Source organism: Macaca nemestrina, chromosome 15, assembly GCF_043159975.1.
Source record: "Macaca nemestrina isolate mMacNem1 chromosome 15, mMacNem.hap1, whole genome shotgun sequence".
Taxonomy (NCBI): domain Eukaryota; kingdom Metazoa; phylum Chordata; class Mammalia; order Primates; family Cercopithecidae; genus Macaca; species Macaca nemestrina.
In genome coordinates this window covers 90,772,997-90,791,118 of record NC_092139.1, presented here as the reverse complement: position 1 = coordinate 90,791,118, position 18,122 = coordinate 90,772,997, and the positions used below count along the sequence as shown (strand labels likewise).

General features: G+C 50.8%; 1 protein-coding gene across 14 annotated transcripts in view; it reads left to right on the top strand.

Moving 5' to 3' along the window:
• LOC105497407 (calcineurin binding protein 1) overlaps positions 1-18,122 on the top strand; it is a 165,848-nt gene that overhangs the window by 89,306 nt on the left and 58,420 nt on the right. For 13 of the 14 annotated variants that reach the window (XM_011768474.3, XM_011768470.1, XM_011768473.3 and 10 more), the window contains 2 exons: positions 8,524-8,706; positions 14,294-14,625. In XM_011768474.3, the coding sequence (XP_011766776.1) occupies positions 8,524-8,706; positions 14,294-14,625 (515 nt within the window). The remainder of the gene's footprint in view (positions 1-8,523; positions 8,707-14,293; positions 14,626-18,122) is intronic. The other variant, XM_024797810.2, reaches the window with a different exon arrangement.

Below are 18,122 nucleotides of genomic sequence, written 5' to 3'. Positions count from 1 at the left end.
TGTTTCCTTGGAAGGCTATCTCCACCCAGCCGCATAGGAAGTTTAGGCTAAGTCTGGCTCTCCTACATCAAAGAGGCTTTCCATCTGTCTCTTGCTCTGCCTCAGAGCCAGGAGGCCCAGAACCCCCTCCTCACCACAAAGCCCCTCCACAGAACAACAGCCTGACTCTGACTTCTCCCATCTGGCCTTGCTCTATTAGGCGAGGCAGGAGAACAGAATGCCTCTGCCACCAGGCTTGGCAGCTTTTTTCTGCAGAGCATAGGCAGACCCAGCTGGTCCTCTGAGGGCTCAGCACAGGCCATTAGCACACAAAGTTGCCTGTCAGACCATTTGAACCTAGGGCCACAGGATCCCAAAGACAACTTCATGGAGGAGGTGGGACTGGAGCCAGGCCTGTAGGCTGTTTCTGAGGCCAGAATCCCCTCTCCACACATACTCAAAGCCTTCCCAGTTCACTTGGGCAGCATGAGAGCGGTGCATGATGGTGCTAGGCTGCGTTCAGCTGTCCGGGAAGCAGGTGGAGTATGGTGGCTCAGGGAGGGTTGTTCCTTGCCCAAAGGTACATGGCTGATGGATAGGGGTCCCACCCCAGAGAAGCCTTTGACCCTCTTCTCCCAGAAGCCTTCCCTGGGTGCACTGGCCCTTCCTTGTCTGTGGGTCTGGTAACCTGAGAGATGACCTTGCAGAGGGGCCTGCTGGGAGTGGGGAGACGACAGCACTCAGTAGCATCCTTCCTTTTCCTCCTGCCCCTCTTCAGGGGCCTCCCAGAGCAGGGGCTTCCTGCTTCAGGAATTGGGGTGGCTCTGGGCTACACACCGCAGTCCAAACAACCCTCCCTGCTGCCTGCCCTGCCAGCTTATCCAACTGCAGGGGTTCTGTTCTCCAAGAGCTTCTTCCCAGCACTGTGACACATTGTCCTCCCTACCTTGACTCACTCAGCCCCTGGGCTGTCCCATCCACAGCAGCCCAGCTGGTGGCAGGGTGAGGGTCCTTTTCACATGCTCTGTGATGCTCCTGGCAAACTTATGCCACTGTTCATGTCTGTCTGTCTGTCTTTCTGTCTGTCTGTGGCCTCTCTGAGGTCTTCAGTCAGCTGTACCAGAGAAACTTTGCTTCCCCAGAAGAGGAGGAATGGGGGCTGGGGCACTGTCTGCCCAGGTAGATAGAGCCATTCTTTAAGAGCTTTTTCATTTATCCCTTTTGCCCTATTGATGTGAAAGAATTGAAACTTGGTGTTCTTTCAGTCTGACTGGCTTGAAACTTGGTATGAAACCTTGGGTTAACTTTTAGTATTTGAAATCAGGGTCATTTAAAATAGGCTGTGCCAACCCTTTCAGACACACAAGATCTGAAAGGAGCAGAAAGCGGGCGTTGGGCCTTGAGTCCCTTTTGGTGGCTCTCATTTGAAGAGATAACACATCCCTGGACTCCTTCCTGTGGTGCTGCCCCCTTGGGAGTGGGCAGGAACCTTGGCAAGCACCTCCCCCACCTGCTTGCTTCACAGGCCAGCTGGGCATCTCATCTCTGTGTACATAGTCCCTGCCTCTCCAGCTCTGCCCTAACAGCCCACCCCAGCATCATGACCTGCAGGTGGCACCCAAGACTGTGGTGAGCCCCATTAGCAGAGCCTTCCTCGGAGCCACTTAGGTACCTTGATTACCCCTTAGACAAGGGTTTGTCTAGAATCACTACAATGCCCCCCAGGGCCAGTACCAGTCTCTGCTCTCCGTTTTTTCAGATGGTTGGCAGTTCCAGATTCTCCCATCTGTGTCTGAGAGGCTCAGGGCGGGCCTGGCAAAGTACAGTCAGCAGTCCTCTGTCCCTGCCAGGTCCCTTGGCTTGTGCTTGTCCTACTCCACCGCTGTGGATGTTATTTTAAGAGGCTCAGCAGAGTCCCCACTCAATTGGTGGTTGTTCCTCAGGGGAGCAGGAGTTCTGGCCACCTTCTCTGCCTGCTGGCTGGATCCGTGGTTCTTTCACATTGCAGCAAGAGGGCGTTTGCACTTTGAGAGTAAATATCTACTTGCCTAAACCAGTCCTTAGTTTTCATAATGATCACAGCTGGGATTCCACCAAATTGGCAATTCCTTTAGGCCCAGAGCCCAAGAGCCTGCAAGCCGGTGAGCTCGTGGGGCAGCCTGCCAGTCGGTGAAATCATCCCAGCAAGGCTTGCTTCCCGGAGCTTGCCGCAGGATGTGCTGCTGAGCTGTGCAGTGACTTCAGCTAGTCTCAGGCTGGCTGAGAAGAGCCAGCCCTAGCCTGTCTTTCAGGGAGACGTCAACTGCAGGAGCATATCCTGCTGTCTTTCAGAGACTCTGAGGCCTCACGAGCATTGTCTAAGCCATGGGTGTTCTCACTGTCAGGGCCAGAGTGAATGCTGCAGGGCAGTCACTTGTGTGCTAGGCACTAGGCCACGCCTTTGTGGGATCCCATGTATGTCAGGGACAGAGGTAGGAAGACTATGGCAATCACAGTAAAAAACATGAAGTGGGGGCCTAGAGCAGCAAAATCATTTGGCCAAGATCACCCAACCCCTAAGTGGCAGATCTGGAATGGGAATGTGGGTCTGGGAGCCCAACTCTTCAGCTCCTACAATGACCCTGCGTAGCCTCTAGAGGCTCCCAGTTGCCAATCCTTCCTTTACACACAGACAGCGAATGGCCTGCCCCACCTCTTCTTTGATCCCCTCATGCTGGGGACTCAAGTTTGGGACATTTTGTGAGGGCTGCAGGCCTACTCATAACGGCCATTCTGTGCTCATGGAGCCTTGTATTCTGGCTTTGTAAGTCAGGGAAGAGCCTTTCACAAGCATGAGACAAGAGGTTCCAGTCAGGTCCGTTCTCCTCCACTCAGGGGTCTTATACACGTCCCAAGTCCTCATTTCTCATTGTTCTGTCAGCCCAGCTGATACTGATGATCCATCAGTTCCTGGGCAGTGGACATGGCGAAGGCAGCTAGGAAGGAAGGGCTATGGCAGGGATGCCTACAAGGTCACTGTCCCCAAATCCTGTTATATGATGAGACATGGGTGAAGAGGCCAGAGCAGCAGGGCACCCTTTGGAGCACGGACCTGATCCTCAGTATCCTTTGTGCAGGCCATCCCACTTTGACAGGCCTGTTGTGTCAATGTTACCCCCCCCATCTACATGGTGCTGCTTAGGTATTGGCTCCAATATGGCATCAACAAAACCCTCTGTTCATTCAGACCTAAAGCTGTAATGGCAAATTTGAGGCATAAGAGATAAAACATGCCCAGGTTCTCTGAAATAATAATATTGATAAGCTGACATTTTGTGAACCTTTACTGTTTGTTAGGCACTGATTCAAGCACTTTATATGTATTAACCTAGTTATTCCTAACAGTTCTATGAAGTGGATGCTTGTGTTATCACAGTTTTACATGCCTGGAAACTGAAGTGTAAATAATTATGGCATTTACAGAGGCTCTCAGAGATAGTAGGTGACAGAGAAGAATTTCAGTTCTATCAGCCTGGACTCTTTCAACTTTTTTGAAACAACTTTATATTTTGCTTTATTTTGCTTTTTTTTTTTTTTTTTTTTTTTTTGAGACGGAGTCTCGCTCTGTCGCCGGGGCTGGAGCGCAGTGGCCGGATCTCAGCTCACTGCAAGCTCCGCCTCCCGGGTTTACGCCATTCTCCTGCCTCAGCCTCCTGTGTAGCTGGGACTACAGGCGCCCGCCACCTCGCCCGGCTAGTTTTTTGTATTTTTTTAGTAGAGACGGGGTTTCACCGTGTTCGCCAGGATGGTCTCGATCTCCTGACCTCGTGATCCGCCCGTCTCGGCCTCCCAAAGTGCTGGGATTACAGGCTTGAGCCACCGCGCCCGGCCTGCTTTTTTTTTTTTTAAGACAGGGTCTCGCTCTGTTATCCAGGCTAGAGTGGAGTGCAGTGGTGTGATCACTGCTCAGTGCAGCCTCAACCTCCTGGGCTCAAGTGACCCTCCCACCTCAGCCTCCCAAGTAACTGCCATGCCTGCCTTTTTTTTTTTTTGTACAGACGGGCATCTCCCTATGTTGCCCAGGCTGGTCTTGAACTGCTGGGCTCAAGCAATCCTCCCTCCTTGGCCTCCCAAAGTGCTGGGACTACAGGCATGAGCCACCCAGCCAAAACAAGTTTATATGTTGTTGCAAGTTTGCTGACCAGGCAGCTCATGCCTGCCCTCCCAGTAGGACCGAGCTGATTGGCACTAAAACATGGACCAATACCAGGCTTTTAAGGTAGCTGAGTGAAGGGTTGGTGGACCCTAGGGGACCGTGTCTGCCTTTCTCCTTGTGTTCCCCAGGAGGCCAGTGTGGCATGGACCTCTGTGAGATGATATGTGGTTGCAGTTTTTAGGTGAGAAAGGGACTTAACTCACTTACGGTCTCACAGCTAGTAAGTGGCACAAGAGGAACTCGAACTTAGCTCTCTTGGTTGCTAGTTTATTGAGCTTCACCTCAAGATATATAAAGTTCAAGACAAAGTTTCATTTTTTAATAGTTCTTGGCCATGTGTGGTGGCTCACGCCTGTAATCCCAGCACTTTGAGAGGCCGAGGTAGGTGGATCACCTGAGGTCAGGAGTTTGAGACCAGCCTGTCCAACATGGTGAAACCCCATCTCTTTTTTTTTTTTTTTTTTTTGAGATGGAGTCTTGTTCTGTCGCCCAGGCTGGAGTGCAGTGGCACGATCTCGGCTCACTGCAAGCTCCGCCCCCCAGGTTCACACCATTCTCCTGCCTCAGCCTCCTGAGCAGCTGGGACTACAGGCACCCACCACCATGCCTGGCTAATTTTTTGTATTTTTTTAGTAGCGATGGGGTTTCACTGTGTTAGCCAGGATGGTATCGATCTTCTGACCTCGTGATCCACGCGCCTTGGCCTCCCAAAGTGCTGGGATTACAGGCATGAGCCACCACGCCCGGCCGCCCCATCTCTACTAAAAATACAAAAGATTAGCTGGGTGTGGTGGGGCACGCCTGTAGTCCCAGCTACTCAGGAGGCTGAGGCAGGAGGATTGCTTGAACCTGGAAGGTAGAGGTTGCAATGAGCTGAGATCGTGCGATTGCACTCCAGCCTGGGCGACGTGAGACCCTGTCTCAAAAAAAATTTTTTTTTAAAGTTCTATTTTATCTGTACTCTTGGTTTATTATAGTATCTTTTTTTTTTTTTAAATGTAGTTGTTGCCTTAGGGTTAACAAAATACACCTTTAAGTCATCGCAGTCTGCCTTCAGGTGATGCTGCACTGCTTCCTAGGCAGTGGAAGAGCTACTCATCTTTTGTGCTCATTTTCATTCATTTCCCTTTTACATATGCTCTAAGCCTACAATACATTGCTACTATTTTTGCTTTAGAAAATAAACAATAATGTTTTAGAAAAATTGAACATAAAAAGAATGTCTGTTATATTTACCATAACTTTAACCATTTCTGGGGAACTCAATTTCTTTATGTAGATCCAAGTTTTATCTGGCCTCATATTCGTTCTACCTGAAAAATTACCTTTAACATTTCTTGTAACTCAGATCTGCTGGTAATGAATCCCCTCAGTTTTTGTTTGCCTGGAAAAAACAAACAAACCAACCTTTTTTTTCCCTGAAATTTTTAGAGGTATTTTCACTGAGTATAGAATCCTGAGTTGACTATTTTATTCCTTCAGCACTTTAAAGATGTTGTCAGATATGTGTGATTTCTAATGAGAAGTCTGCTGTAATTCTTAACTTTGTCTTTCTGTATCTGATGTATCTTTCTCTGACTGCCTTCAACATTTTGTATCTTTGGGTTTCAGCAGTTTCAAAATGGCCCACCTAGGTGTGATTCTTTTTTTTTTTTTTTTTTTTGTAATGTGTGTGGGGGTGTTTTCCCTTGCTTGGTGTTTTCTGAGAATCTTGGTGATTTGATGTCTTTTATTATTTTTGGAAAATTCTTAGTTATTATGTCTTTAAATATTTCTACTGTCCTGTTTCTCTCTCATCTCTTTTTGTGACTCCAGTTAGTGTGTTGGATCATTTGGATGCTCTATTCTGATTCCTCCTGCCCACTGTTATTCTCTGGGTTTGGATTACAGATGTTCCTCAACTTACAATGGGGTTATTTCCTGATAAAACGAACATAAGTTGAAATTAAGTCAGAAATGCATTTAATATACCTGACCTACCAACATCATAGTTTAGCCCAGCCTCACCACAACATGCTCAGAACACTTGCGTTAGCCTACAGTTGGGCAAAATTATGTAACACGGAGGTCCCCAACCCCCAGGTCACAGACTGGTACCTGTCCGTGGCCGGTTAGGAACTGGGCCGCACAGCAGGAGGTGAGCAGCAGGCAGGCGAGCACTACCACCTGAACCCTGGCTCCTGTCCGATCAGTGGCAGGCGTTCCATAGATTCTCATAGGAGCATGAACCCTATTGTGAACTGCACATGTGGAGGGATCTAGGTTGTGTGCTCCTCGCAAGAATCTAATGCCAGAGAATAGTTTTATCCTGAAACTATCCCCCTCCAACCCCCGTGGTCTGTGGAAAATTGTCTTCCAAAAATTGTCTTCCTGGTGCCAAAAATGTTGGGGACTGCTGTTATAGCACAAAGCCTATTTCATGATAAAGTGTTGAATATCTCATGCAATAGTATTGTACTGCATATCACTAGCTTGGGAAAAGATCAAAATTTAAAATTTGAAGTGTAGTTTCTACTGAATGCATATCACTTTTGCACCATTGTAAAGTCAAAAAAATTTTAAGTTGAACCATTGTAAGTTGGAGATTGTCAGTATTTCTAGTGACCTGTTTTCAAGTTTTGATTTCCTTTTCCTCCTCAGCTGTGTCAGGTTGGCTGCAGTGTCTGGGAAAGGCACTCTTCATCTCTGTTACTGTATTTTTTATTTCTAGCCTTTGCATTTGACTCTTGCTTTTTTTAATCTCACTGCTGAAATTTCCTGTCTGTTCGTGCATGTTGTTCAGCTTTTCCAGTACAGCCTTTGACATACTAATCATATTTATGAATCATATTAATATTAGTTATTTTAAATTCCCTGACATGTAGTTCCAATATCTGGGTTATCTGTGAGTCTGGCTCTGCTGATTGATTTGTCTCTTGACGATTTACTTTTTTGTTTATTTCTGTATGCGTCTTGTAATTTTTACATTGAATACCAGATATCATGTATAGGACAGAAGAGACTGAAATAAGTAATATGTATGCTTGGAATAGGCTTCCATCTTTTGTTTCTAGGCTTTTAGTAAGGAAAGTTGAGTTAGGCTAGTCAGAAATTGAGCTGGCTTGGGTTTTGTTGTTACTATGGTTCTGTGCCCCAGTGGTGCAATCATAGCTCACTGCAGCCTCGACCTCCCAAGCTCAAATTCCTCTCATGTTACCTTGTGCTTAGTAGGGGAGCTTGTTTGCCACAAGGTTTTTCCCCACATTCCAGTTCCGCCTTCAGCCTTAGGCCTTTGTGTGTACATCAGGGAGGGTACTCCTCCATGCTCTTGCCTCCTCCCTGCAGTAGACTGCCTTGCTTGTTACTCAGTGCATGCCAGCCTAGGGTTGGGGACATAGGGTAGTTCTCTGTTGTCTTGGTCCCAGCCTCAGACTTAGGTGGACTCTGTGTCCCTGCATCTCAGGGGTGGTGCTTTCTCCGTGATTCTGCCCCTCCTTCAGTGGTGGGAGACCTCTAATGTTTGGACTCTAGATGATTTCCTGCCCCTCCCTTAGAATAGAAGGTTTTTCCTTTTCCCTTCCCCAGCTGCAGTGGGTCTTCACCTGTACCCTGGAGGCAACAAGGTTTCCTCCCCTGCCTCCATGCCTGAAGGCTTCGGTTCCTCCAGGCAGGCTTTGTACCTTTTCCATAGCAGCAACCACTCACTCCTCCCCTCCAGGTCTGCACTACTCCCAGGAAGGTTTCCTCAACTTCCCTCCTTGCCCCTCCCCTGTTCTTTCTCATGAGCACCCGTGAAGGTCTGAAGATAGCAGCTAGTGACTGAGTACAAACTCCTTTTACATCTGTGGCTCCCAGAGATCTAGAGTTCTTCCAGATCACACCTGGCTTTTACTAACAGGTTAAAAATGTTTCCTGAATTTTTTCCCACTTCATTTATTTCTGTTATATTTATATGGTAGAAAAACTACATAATAATGGCTACTGTGCATCTCTTCCTAACTCCACATTTGACAACAGCACGTTGGTAACTTGAAAATTGCCATGGTGGGAATATTTACACTCCAGAAATCAGTAAGTGCTATTAATCAGGGCTTTCTTTTTCCCTGAGAGCCAGTTGTTAAATATTTACCAGAATACCACTGTTTGGGGGAACACCAGGAGGGCTGACCATGGAGATTGGTGCCTTTGGTGAGTCTCTCCGTGGCCTCTGGGATGGGTTGGGCCCAGCAGTGTTGAATGGCTGTGTTCAGGCCATCTCCTGCAAGGCAGTCCGCAGGCCACTGGCAGGGAGACTCACCATAGGGAGGCCCCCTGTGTTGGAGGTGGTGTAGGTTAATGCTCTCGCCCTGTCTTCCTCCTTCTCCCCTTAGACCGAAGCCAGGACAGCACAGCTGTAGCACTCTCAGACTCCAGCTCGACGCAGGACTTCTTTAATGAGCCCACCAGCTTACTGGAGGGCTCCAGGAAAGCTTACACAGAGAAGAGGCTGCCGGTTCTCAGTTCCCAAGCAGGAGGGACGGGTAAAGACCTTCAGGGGGCCACAGAAGAAAGAGGTATGAAGCTCTAACTCGGTAAATTAGAACCACTTTGATGTCTTGTGGCAATCTGGGCAGAGCTGAAGGCTTTGTGGCCCAGGGACCTTGGCTGGGCAAGTTGCTTACTCTCTGGGCCTCCGTTTTTCTCCCTGTAGGATGGGAATGGTCGCAGTGCCCTCCCTGGGGTTGTGAGGGTTGAGGGAGGCAGCTCCTGAGGGTGCGCACAGAGCCCAGCACCACATGCGCTCAGGGATGCTTCTTCTTGTTGTTATGACCCTCACAGCCCAGCCCGGGAAAGCTATGTCTGTGACATCAGTGTGCTCTGTTTTTTTTTCTTGGTTAATGGTTATTTTAAGTCTTTGGATCCTAAATGTCACAAACGTGTTTTCTTTTTAGTCTGAATCATATGAGGTCTTCAGGAAAAATCTCCCTTTTTTGGGGGTGGGGGGCACAGGGCCCTGATTTAAGCCTGGGGGTATGCCCAGCTCTCCTGGGGGGTCTAGGCCGCATTTGTAGAAATCAGTTGGCAGAGCCCCACATCTGGGCTTACTGGGAGATCACAGGCAGGCTGGGGCTTTCCTGGCCCCACTCTGAGCTGTGGCTGGTCAGCTGTGGATTTGAGAGCTTTCCCACTCTGGCCAGGGCCAGGACTTACAGGTGTTTCTCAAACAGTAATAACAACAACCCAGCCCTGTACTCTTTTCTGTGCTGGGCACTGTGTTAATTCATTTGGTTCTCCCAAGCACCCTAGAGAAAAAGCATAATGACTATTCCCATTTTATAGCTGAAGAATCTGAGATTCAGAGAAGGTCTGGAATTTGCCCTCTCAGTCTACACCTTTAACCATTACCCCATGCTGCCTCTCCAGGTGGGATGGATGGATGGGGAAAAACATTGGTGATAAACTGCCTCCCTGAGGGACCCAGGCCTTGTCCCAGCAAGTCTCAGAGCAAGCCCTGGATGGGAGCTCACACATAGGTGTGGCAGTGGAGCCAGAGCCGTTTACACTAAGGAAGATCTCTCCCAGCTCTCTGCTCCCTGCCAGCCTCCCCTGGCTGGACTTAAAAGGGCATGAGACCACGTCCCCAGTAGGTTGGAAGTATCCACATTAGGGGACACCTGGTAGAGACACTAGATAAGAGGGCACAGAATGGAGGACTTACCATGTGGATTTACTTGTATCTGGTGCTCATAGAGAGATGAGGCCACCACCCCACTCTCTCACCAGGCAGTCACTATGCTGTCGCCAGCCAGCGTTGACATTCTGTAACTGACATAAACACACTGTAGGAAGTTTGAAATGGGAAGGAAAAAGGTAACTTACACTCTTAACACTCTAATACAGCATTTCTGGTCTTAAAAATAAGATTTTTAAACTTATTAGACAAGTAAGACCACCATGTGTGCTCTGTGGCCTGTCAAGCCGTGACTGCTGTGGATGCTATTGTGTCATCATGAACTTCTCTCCCACTTACATGAGGAAGGGGACATGGGTGTTGGGGGAACGAAGCAGAGAGTGAGTTGGCTTTGGTCTGGCACAGCCTATACAGGCCCTTCTAGACTCATGAAGAGCGTCCTGCCTCTTCCCTCCTTCCATTAGAGCCAGTGGCTTAAGCAGACAGTTTGTGGGGTTGGCCATTGGTGAAGAAGGTTAGGGTAGGACCAAAGGTCACCACAATAGCTGATAAGCATGAAATGAAACCTCTTGCTTCCATGGCCATGTTCCTCCTCTCTAAGTCCATCTTTTCTTGGTAACCATGGTGGTGAAGTTGATCAACTTCCTGCTGGGAGAGCAGGTATGGCAGGGAATGCTTCTCATGCCCACTGCCAGCACACAGTTCTGGGAGCAGAGCACTCCTCCAGGCCTGGTCTTGGTGAGTGGTGGTCTCTAACACGCACTCCCCTGGACTGCCATTGGGTAGTAGCCTGGCCATCACAGTCTGCAGTGCTTGAGCAGCCTTTGGCCTCTCTGCAGAAAGCCAGGACAGCGGTGCCTAGGCAGTGTTCGGTGCAGGCCCCAGTGTGCTCCACATCCCTTGCCTTCCCAGCACGCCCTCATGGAGAGTCCTATCACCAGCCTGCTGCTTCCTCCGTCATTAATGTTATGGGGTACAGGCCCTCGCTCATACGTTTTGTATTTGTTATCAAGCAGCGGGGCACAACAGGTCTAGATCTGTACCACGCACTGGGTACCAAGGGAAAGCAGAAACAGATCTGACAGCCACATCCTGCCTGGCACTGAGATGCGCTCCCTCCCACCATGTCTAGCAGACACAAGCTGTCACACTGCCCAAGGACCAGCCTCCTTCCTTTAATTCTCCAGAAGCTGTCTTTCTCCACTCTGGCCTTGACCGAGGTGCCTTGAGGAAAGAGCCTTTCCCAGAAGTGACTGTTGCAGCTAGCTGAAGCTCACCTTTGCAGGGGGCAGAGCTTCAAAAAAAAAAAAAAAAAAAGTCTAAAATACGAAGGTCGCAAGAGTAAAGACTTATTTATTTAATCTAGAAGAAAGTTGTCCACAGTTTCATCACTTAAACACAAGCTCACTCTTCTATATCATTCTGAGGGCAAGAGGGTAAAACCCAAAGCAGAGTTGACGACCACCTGTTGTGATCCAGGCAGTGGACACAAGGGCGTGCCAGACTGGCCACATCTGCCCCTTCCTGGTCAAGTAGAGGTCTAGTGACGATGCCCGTGTACCACACGCAGGATGGGATGATAAATGGTTGGGGGGGGCCCGCCCTGGGGGCAGTTGACCTGCCAGTGCCCAGCTTCCTGCCCATCTTGCCTGCCCGCCCTTTGTGGAGAGCACCCTCACTGGGCTTTTTTCTCAGACCAGTAGAGTTTGAGTAAGACGATCTCAGAAGTCAAAAGAGACAGACTTGAGGTCCCTGCTGGGGCATATTTCCGTCTGGGCCTCTCAGCTGTTGGTGTCTTGCCAAGATGTGTAGCCACCTGCGGGTCAGGCTCTTCCATAACCAGGCCCCCTGAGTTCACTGGGCCATCATTACACATCAGTCCAGAGGGTCAGCTGGAGGCATGTCTGTGCCTCATTCTTCTTAGGACTTCCATGGACTGATGTGGATCAGATGGCTCCTGTGCTCTGTTGGCCTTGGCGTATGCACCACAGGCATTCCAAGCCAGTCTTCCCTGCCTGCGTCAGGCACTGGCCTAGGCTGGAGCAGCCAGAACACACGTTTTACTTGCTTTCTCTTGGTAGAAGGAAGTTTTCTCATCTTCATGCAGTTAGGTTACAATTGGACGTCCTGGCCTGGAAACGTGGTGTGGTCTTGTTGGCATTTCTGACCCTCTTTCTTCCAGTAAGGCAATGGAGGGCTGTAGTGACCTGTGAGGCCAGTTCAGCAGTAGGAGTGGATGCTGTGGGTAAGGCAGCTCACCCCATCTCTCCTGGGCCCCTTAGGCCACCCAGACCCCTAAGCAACTGATTTTTATTGTTGTTGTTTCTGAGACAGGGTCTCGCCCTGTTGCCCATGCTGGAATACAGTGATGCAGTCATGGCTCACTACAGCCTCAACTTCCTGAGCTTGAGATCCTCCTGCCTCAGCCTCCCGAGTAGCTGGGACTACAGGTGGCACCACACCTGCCTAATTTTTTACGTTTTTTGTAGAAATGAGGTCTTGCTCTGTTGCCCCAGGCTGGTCTCAAACTCTTGGCCTCAAGCAGTCCTCTCACCTTAGCCTTCCAAAGTACTGGGATTACAAGCGTGAGCCACCGCACTGGGTTGTTGTTCTTCGGGTTTTTTTGTTTGTTTGTTTGTTTGAGGTTAGGTTTAATAGGCAAAAGAAAGAAAAGAGAATAGCTCTGTCTCCAAGAGAGGGGCGCCCGAGCGGGTCTTCCCTGCAGCTAGGTTTCTAACTCAGTCTAGGATTGCTGTTTTCTTCTCTCTTTATGTGTTCTAAGATTTCTGGCTGAATTCTTGACCCTCTGCCTGCTTTCCATGAAAATTGTGCTCTGTGTGTCTTTGTGTCCAAGCTCTCAGTGCCTGATGTGAACCGCTGAGAGGCCTGCATCATCATCTGCTTCCTCTGTCTCCCCCGTGCCTAGCACAGGGCTGATCCCAGCATTATTATGGCTTACACTGTTTGGTGAGCCACATTTTGAACACATTGGAAACCTGGCACATTTTTTAATAAAGTGATGGTATCCTCTGTAAGACGGATGCCAGCCCTAAGCTGTGGGACGCAGGCAACTTCTTGAGCTCACGTGAGAAGACAGTGTAGTGTGGAAGGAGCTAGGACCTCCTGGCATTCAGTTGTTAGGGCCACTTCAAAGAGTGGGGGGAGGGGCAGCCCGTGGTAGGCTCTGGGCCTGGGGGAGGGGAGATGCTCTTATGGCTTTTCTTTGCCAACGCCACTGGGGGCAGCGATGCAAGGGAGGGAGAAGGGCAGTGGCTCCGGGAGAAGGAGTGATGGTGGAGAGGCAAGGACACTGAGGGAGAGCCATGGGTTGGGCTGCAGGGGAGCAGAGAGGGAAGATCAGACTAATAGCAGGTGGCTGAGGGGAGCATAGGGAGTGAATGCTCAGATTCTTTCCTCAACGAGAATAGTGATGGTGGGCAAGCTGGCCACACACCTGATGTCTGCAGATAGGCTTCGACTTAGCATGTGGAGAACTGGGGGCCTTGGTTGTTGCCCACTCGGCCTTGCCCCAGCAGGCCCCAGCTGTCTCCAGGCCACTACTACAATAGGGAGAGGGCTCAGCCATAGCACACCACCTCAGAACTGGTGCTGCTGGCTGCTTCTCTGGCTTCCTCCAGGCAAGCTGCGCAGGGTGTGTGCCATGCTCCTGGGTGCCTAAGGAGCCACAGACCACAGGACCCCTTGCCTTTGTCCCTTGCTCCCCAGCCCTTTCCATCTGTCCCACCCTCCCTGGCCAGACAGCTTTCTTTTTCTGTAGCCAAGGAGCCTGCACCTCCGGGTATATAGCCCAAAGTCACCCAGGCTACTGTCATCATCCTGGGGCCAGCCCTGCAGCTCCACCACCCAGCCTGGCTATCTTGATGTGAACTGCTGCCCCATGGCCCCTGGTGGAGCAAGGCTGGGTGTTCAGGAGCTGGGCTCATGCCACCTGAGGGCCCATGTGGGAGCACTTGGCTCACTCACAGCAGCAGTAACCCTGGAGAGGGATTTGGGGCAGGCAGTGGGGCAGGCAGTGGGCCGAGCACTGAGCAGGGGAGCAGGTGTGCTGCTTTGTGAACCCTGGCTGTGTTTTATTTGATGATGGTGGTGGCAACACCTGCCCTTTGTGGGCTGCTTCCCCATGCCCCAGCCCCAGAGGTGGGACAGCCTGTGCCACCGTTCAGAGGGGAAGACCCAGAGCCCAGCCCATAACTCCCACTCTGTAGCTTCTGGGTCCCCCACTGCATGCCAGCTGGGATAGCCTCTTTCATAGAGCAGGAGACCTCTGTTGGGGCAGAGCCAGCACCGGGCCCTGTGCCTCCTGCTGCTGGGTCCAGCATCCACTCAGCAAGGGCATTGGTCCAGCCATCTGGTCACCTCACCGAGGCGCCTCCGTCGCTGGTGGTAGACCACTACATGGACAGGGCCTAAAACCAAGGTGACTTTCTTTTCCTTCTTCTCAACTGTAGGAAAAAATGAGGAGCCATTGGAGAGTACAGAAGGTTTCCGGGCTGCAGAGCAAGGTGTCCAGAAGCCTGTTGCAGAACCCCCAGCCTCTGCTTGCATCCCTGGCAAGCCCTCAGCATCCATACCCACCCTGTGGGATGGGAAGAAGAGAGGGGACCTCCCAGGGGAGCCAGTGGCCTTCCCCCAGGGGCTGCCGGCTGGTGCTGAGGAGCAGCGGCAGTTTCTCACAGAGCAGTGCATTGCCTCCTTCCGCCTGTGCCTGAGTCGCTTCCCCCAGCACTATAAGAGTCTCTACCGTCTGGCCTTCCTCTACACCTACAGCAAGACCCACCGGGTGAGTGGGCTGCCAGGCCAAGGGGGCTTGGATTTCCCCAGGCAGCCGAGCATCTTTGAAGGTTGGTGGGCAGAGCCAAGACAGATTGGAGCTTCACAGTAGCAGCACATGGGAGGGATGGGCAAGAGAGCTGCAGGAGGCAGGGCCAGCCCCAGGAGTGAGCCAGCTTGCCAGGGAACCCAGTGGTGAGGGCCCAGGGTCACAGCCAGGAATGGAGGGAGGAGTGTAGTGGGCCTCACAGCCTCAGGGATAGGCTGTGGGGTGAGGGATAAGGATTTCATAAGCTCAACTACTCTTTCCTGTGAGGGCTGTGCAGCGACTCAAACTCTGATGTCGTGCTCCCTCACCCCTGCCATTCACCCATCATCTCAGCGACAGCATGCCCGTCTTCCAGGTGCCCTAGAGGAGGCCCTGCTTACTCTCTGTTCCGGCCTTGCTTGCCCTAGGCCCCATCTCTCCAGCTGCATCTTGCAGGGGCCTCCTCACCATACCCTGCCCCTGGGCTCTTCTCTCTGATGCAGCTGCCGAAACCATCTTCACAGCCTCTGCTTTATGGGGGTTAGGTGCTAACAGCCTCCTCCAGCTCTTTCTGGAAAGCAGATGATATAGCGATGCTTAACAGCTGTGCCCCAGGCTTAAGTGCTTCCAGGGGCTTCCCAGCCAGACCTCTTCTGCTGGCATTTAGATTTGGGGAGGTAATGTGACCTGGGCAGGGCCTAAATAGTAGGGGTGACTTTATTTTCCTTCAGTCTCTCCTCACTCACCCAGGAGGTGTTGGGGAGTGTCCTGGTTGTTGTCCTGCCCCATGTAGCTACATTCTAAGGGGGAAGCAGACTTAAAAACATGCAGATGGCCAGGCATGGTGGCTCACACCTGTAATCCCAGCACTTTGGGAGGCCGAGGCAGGGGGATCACCTGAGGTCAGGAGTTTGAGACCAACCTGGTGAATCCCCATCTCTACTAAAAATACAAAAGTTAGCCAGGCGTGGTGGCACGTACCTGTAGTCCCAGCTACTCGGGAGGCTGAGGCATGAGAATTGCTTGAACCCAGGAGGCAGAGGTTGCAGTGAGCCGCGACTGTGCCACTGCACTTCAGCCTGGGCGACAGAACGAGGCTCCATCTCAAAAATAAAAATAATAAATAATAAATAAAACATGCAGATGAGTAAAGCAAGTCTCATTTGACCAATACCACAGAGAAAACAACGGGGTGCATAGAGGGGTGAGGGTGCTGCTGTGCCTCTGTGAAGACACCTTTTATGCTGAGACCTGTATTGTAGGGGACAGCATTGGTCTGGAAGGAAGGAAGAGCACCCAGACAGAGCAAACAGCCCAGGAAGGTGGCCATTCTGGGCTGGCATTGGTGTGGGCGAGGGCCAGAGAGAGCCAGGTGTGCTGGTCAAGCAGGGGTGACCTTTAGGGTCTTGCTGTGAGGACTCATTCAGGTCCTCCTCCTAGAGATCTCCTGCTGGTTCCCCCCAGCATCCTCTGTGGAATGTTTGAAGAACCAGAATGGACAGTTGGCCAAGAGATGGGGCCTGGCTTGGCACTGGCTATGTGCAGGAAGTGGCACTTCACAGAATTCTGCTTGGGGGACTAGATACAGGGGTCCAAGAAGGTAAGTGCTCTGTCCCCACAGTGACCACCATTCTCATGTGGCTTGGTTGATTTACTCAGGGCACAGCAGGTGACACAGGTCTGGGAGGGAGGGAGTCTCATCATCTGGGGCTTTGGTCTGTAGTTCAAGGTGCAGTGCATGCTGGCAAACGACGGCCAGCTCCCTGGCTATTGGTGCCACACTGGAGCCTGGCTTGCTCACTGCTCAGCCTGCACTTGGCAGTAGACCTTACCTCTGTACCTCAGGCCTTCTGCACCCTGGTGGACCTGGATCTTAATAAACCCCAACCAGCATGTCCTCACTGCTGAAGCTGTCTGTGGGCCTGAGGGGCAGTGGCTGATATGAACTCTGTTGGGCTCACCATTGCTTTGGGAACTTTCCCCCTTCCCTCTTTTGGGAGCAGCACAGCCCACTGCAAGAGCCCACACACACATCAGTGGAACAGACACTAGTAACCATTGTCCTGTCCTCCCTCACCTCTAGTGTCCTTCTGTTCAAGTGCATCCTCAAGCAGCCATACAGCCCCCTCCAGCTGTAGTCAGCTTTGACCAGGATCTGGTGGTCCCCAGTAGTGAGCTCAGACCCTTCCTTACCTTCTCAAGAAGCAGATGCCGAGATGGAATTTTGGGTACAAAATGTTGATTAGGAATTGGCACCTGTGCAAGGGAAGTGGGGAGGGACAGCAGGTTTGGGTGGGAGGAGAGTTGAGTGGTGATACAGGCCCCACCCACCCACCCTCCACTTCCCCGCTAAATGGCTTTATGTTGAATTTGAAGGAGCCAGTGCATGTAAAGTGTTTAGCTCAGCACTAGACACAGATGCTGTTATTGTAGCCTGCCCCTTCTCTTGATGAATTTTTTAGAAGTAGGAAACAGTATTTCTATCAAAATCAAAAGTTGGAGGGAGGTAACCACAATTCTACCACCCTAAAACTAGCTGTCTTGGGTCTAGTACAGGTTGAATATCCTTTATACAAAATGCTTGGGACCAGAAGGGGTTTGGATTTTGGCTTTTTTCAGATCTTAGAATATTTGCATTATATTTACCTGGCTGAACCATCATGCTAAGCCAAAAATCTGAAATCCCAAATGCTCTGATGAGGCTGGGCGTGGTGGCTCACGCCTGTAATTCTAGCACTTTGGGAGACTGAGGCGGGTGGATCACCTGAGGTCAGGAGTTCAAGACCAGCCTGGCCAACATGGCGAAAACTTGTCTCTACTAAAAATACAAAAATTATCCAGGCGTGGTGGCGCACATCTGTAATCCCAGTTAATCAGGAGGTTGAGGCAGGAGAATCGCTTGAACTGGGGAGGCGGAGGTTGCCGTGAGCTGAGATGGTGTCACTTCACTCCAGCCTGGGCGAAAGACCAAAACTCCCTCTCAAAAAAAACAAAACAAAAAACCAAAATGCTCCAATGAGCATTTCCTTTAAGCACCAAAGTTTCAGATTTTGGAATAATTTGGATTTTAGATATTTGGACTTAGGATGCCCTGCCTGTATTTCTTCCCAACTCCAGTACACATGCCCTGTTGATTGTGTGCTTTCAAGACCAGGCACTCCAGGCCCCAGAGGTGGGATCATGCCCCTTCTACTTTGCATCTGGGAACCTGGTCTGAGGGTCACACAGAGCTGAGTGACAGAGCCAGACATCAGCCCTGGGCAATCTCACACTGGTCCAGTTGCTGCACTGTCCCCCACACCCTGTCCACACTCATAATTTGCCATTTTGCTCTTAACCATGAATGCCCCCTTGCCAGGTCATTTTGGTCATCTGTGATGGTCCAGGGTAGGTGGACCAGTTGACCCAGCCATCCCCACCCAGTAGCAGGGATGGAGGCTGCCTTGGGTTGTCTGCACCATTGATGTCAGTATCCCCAG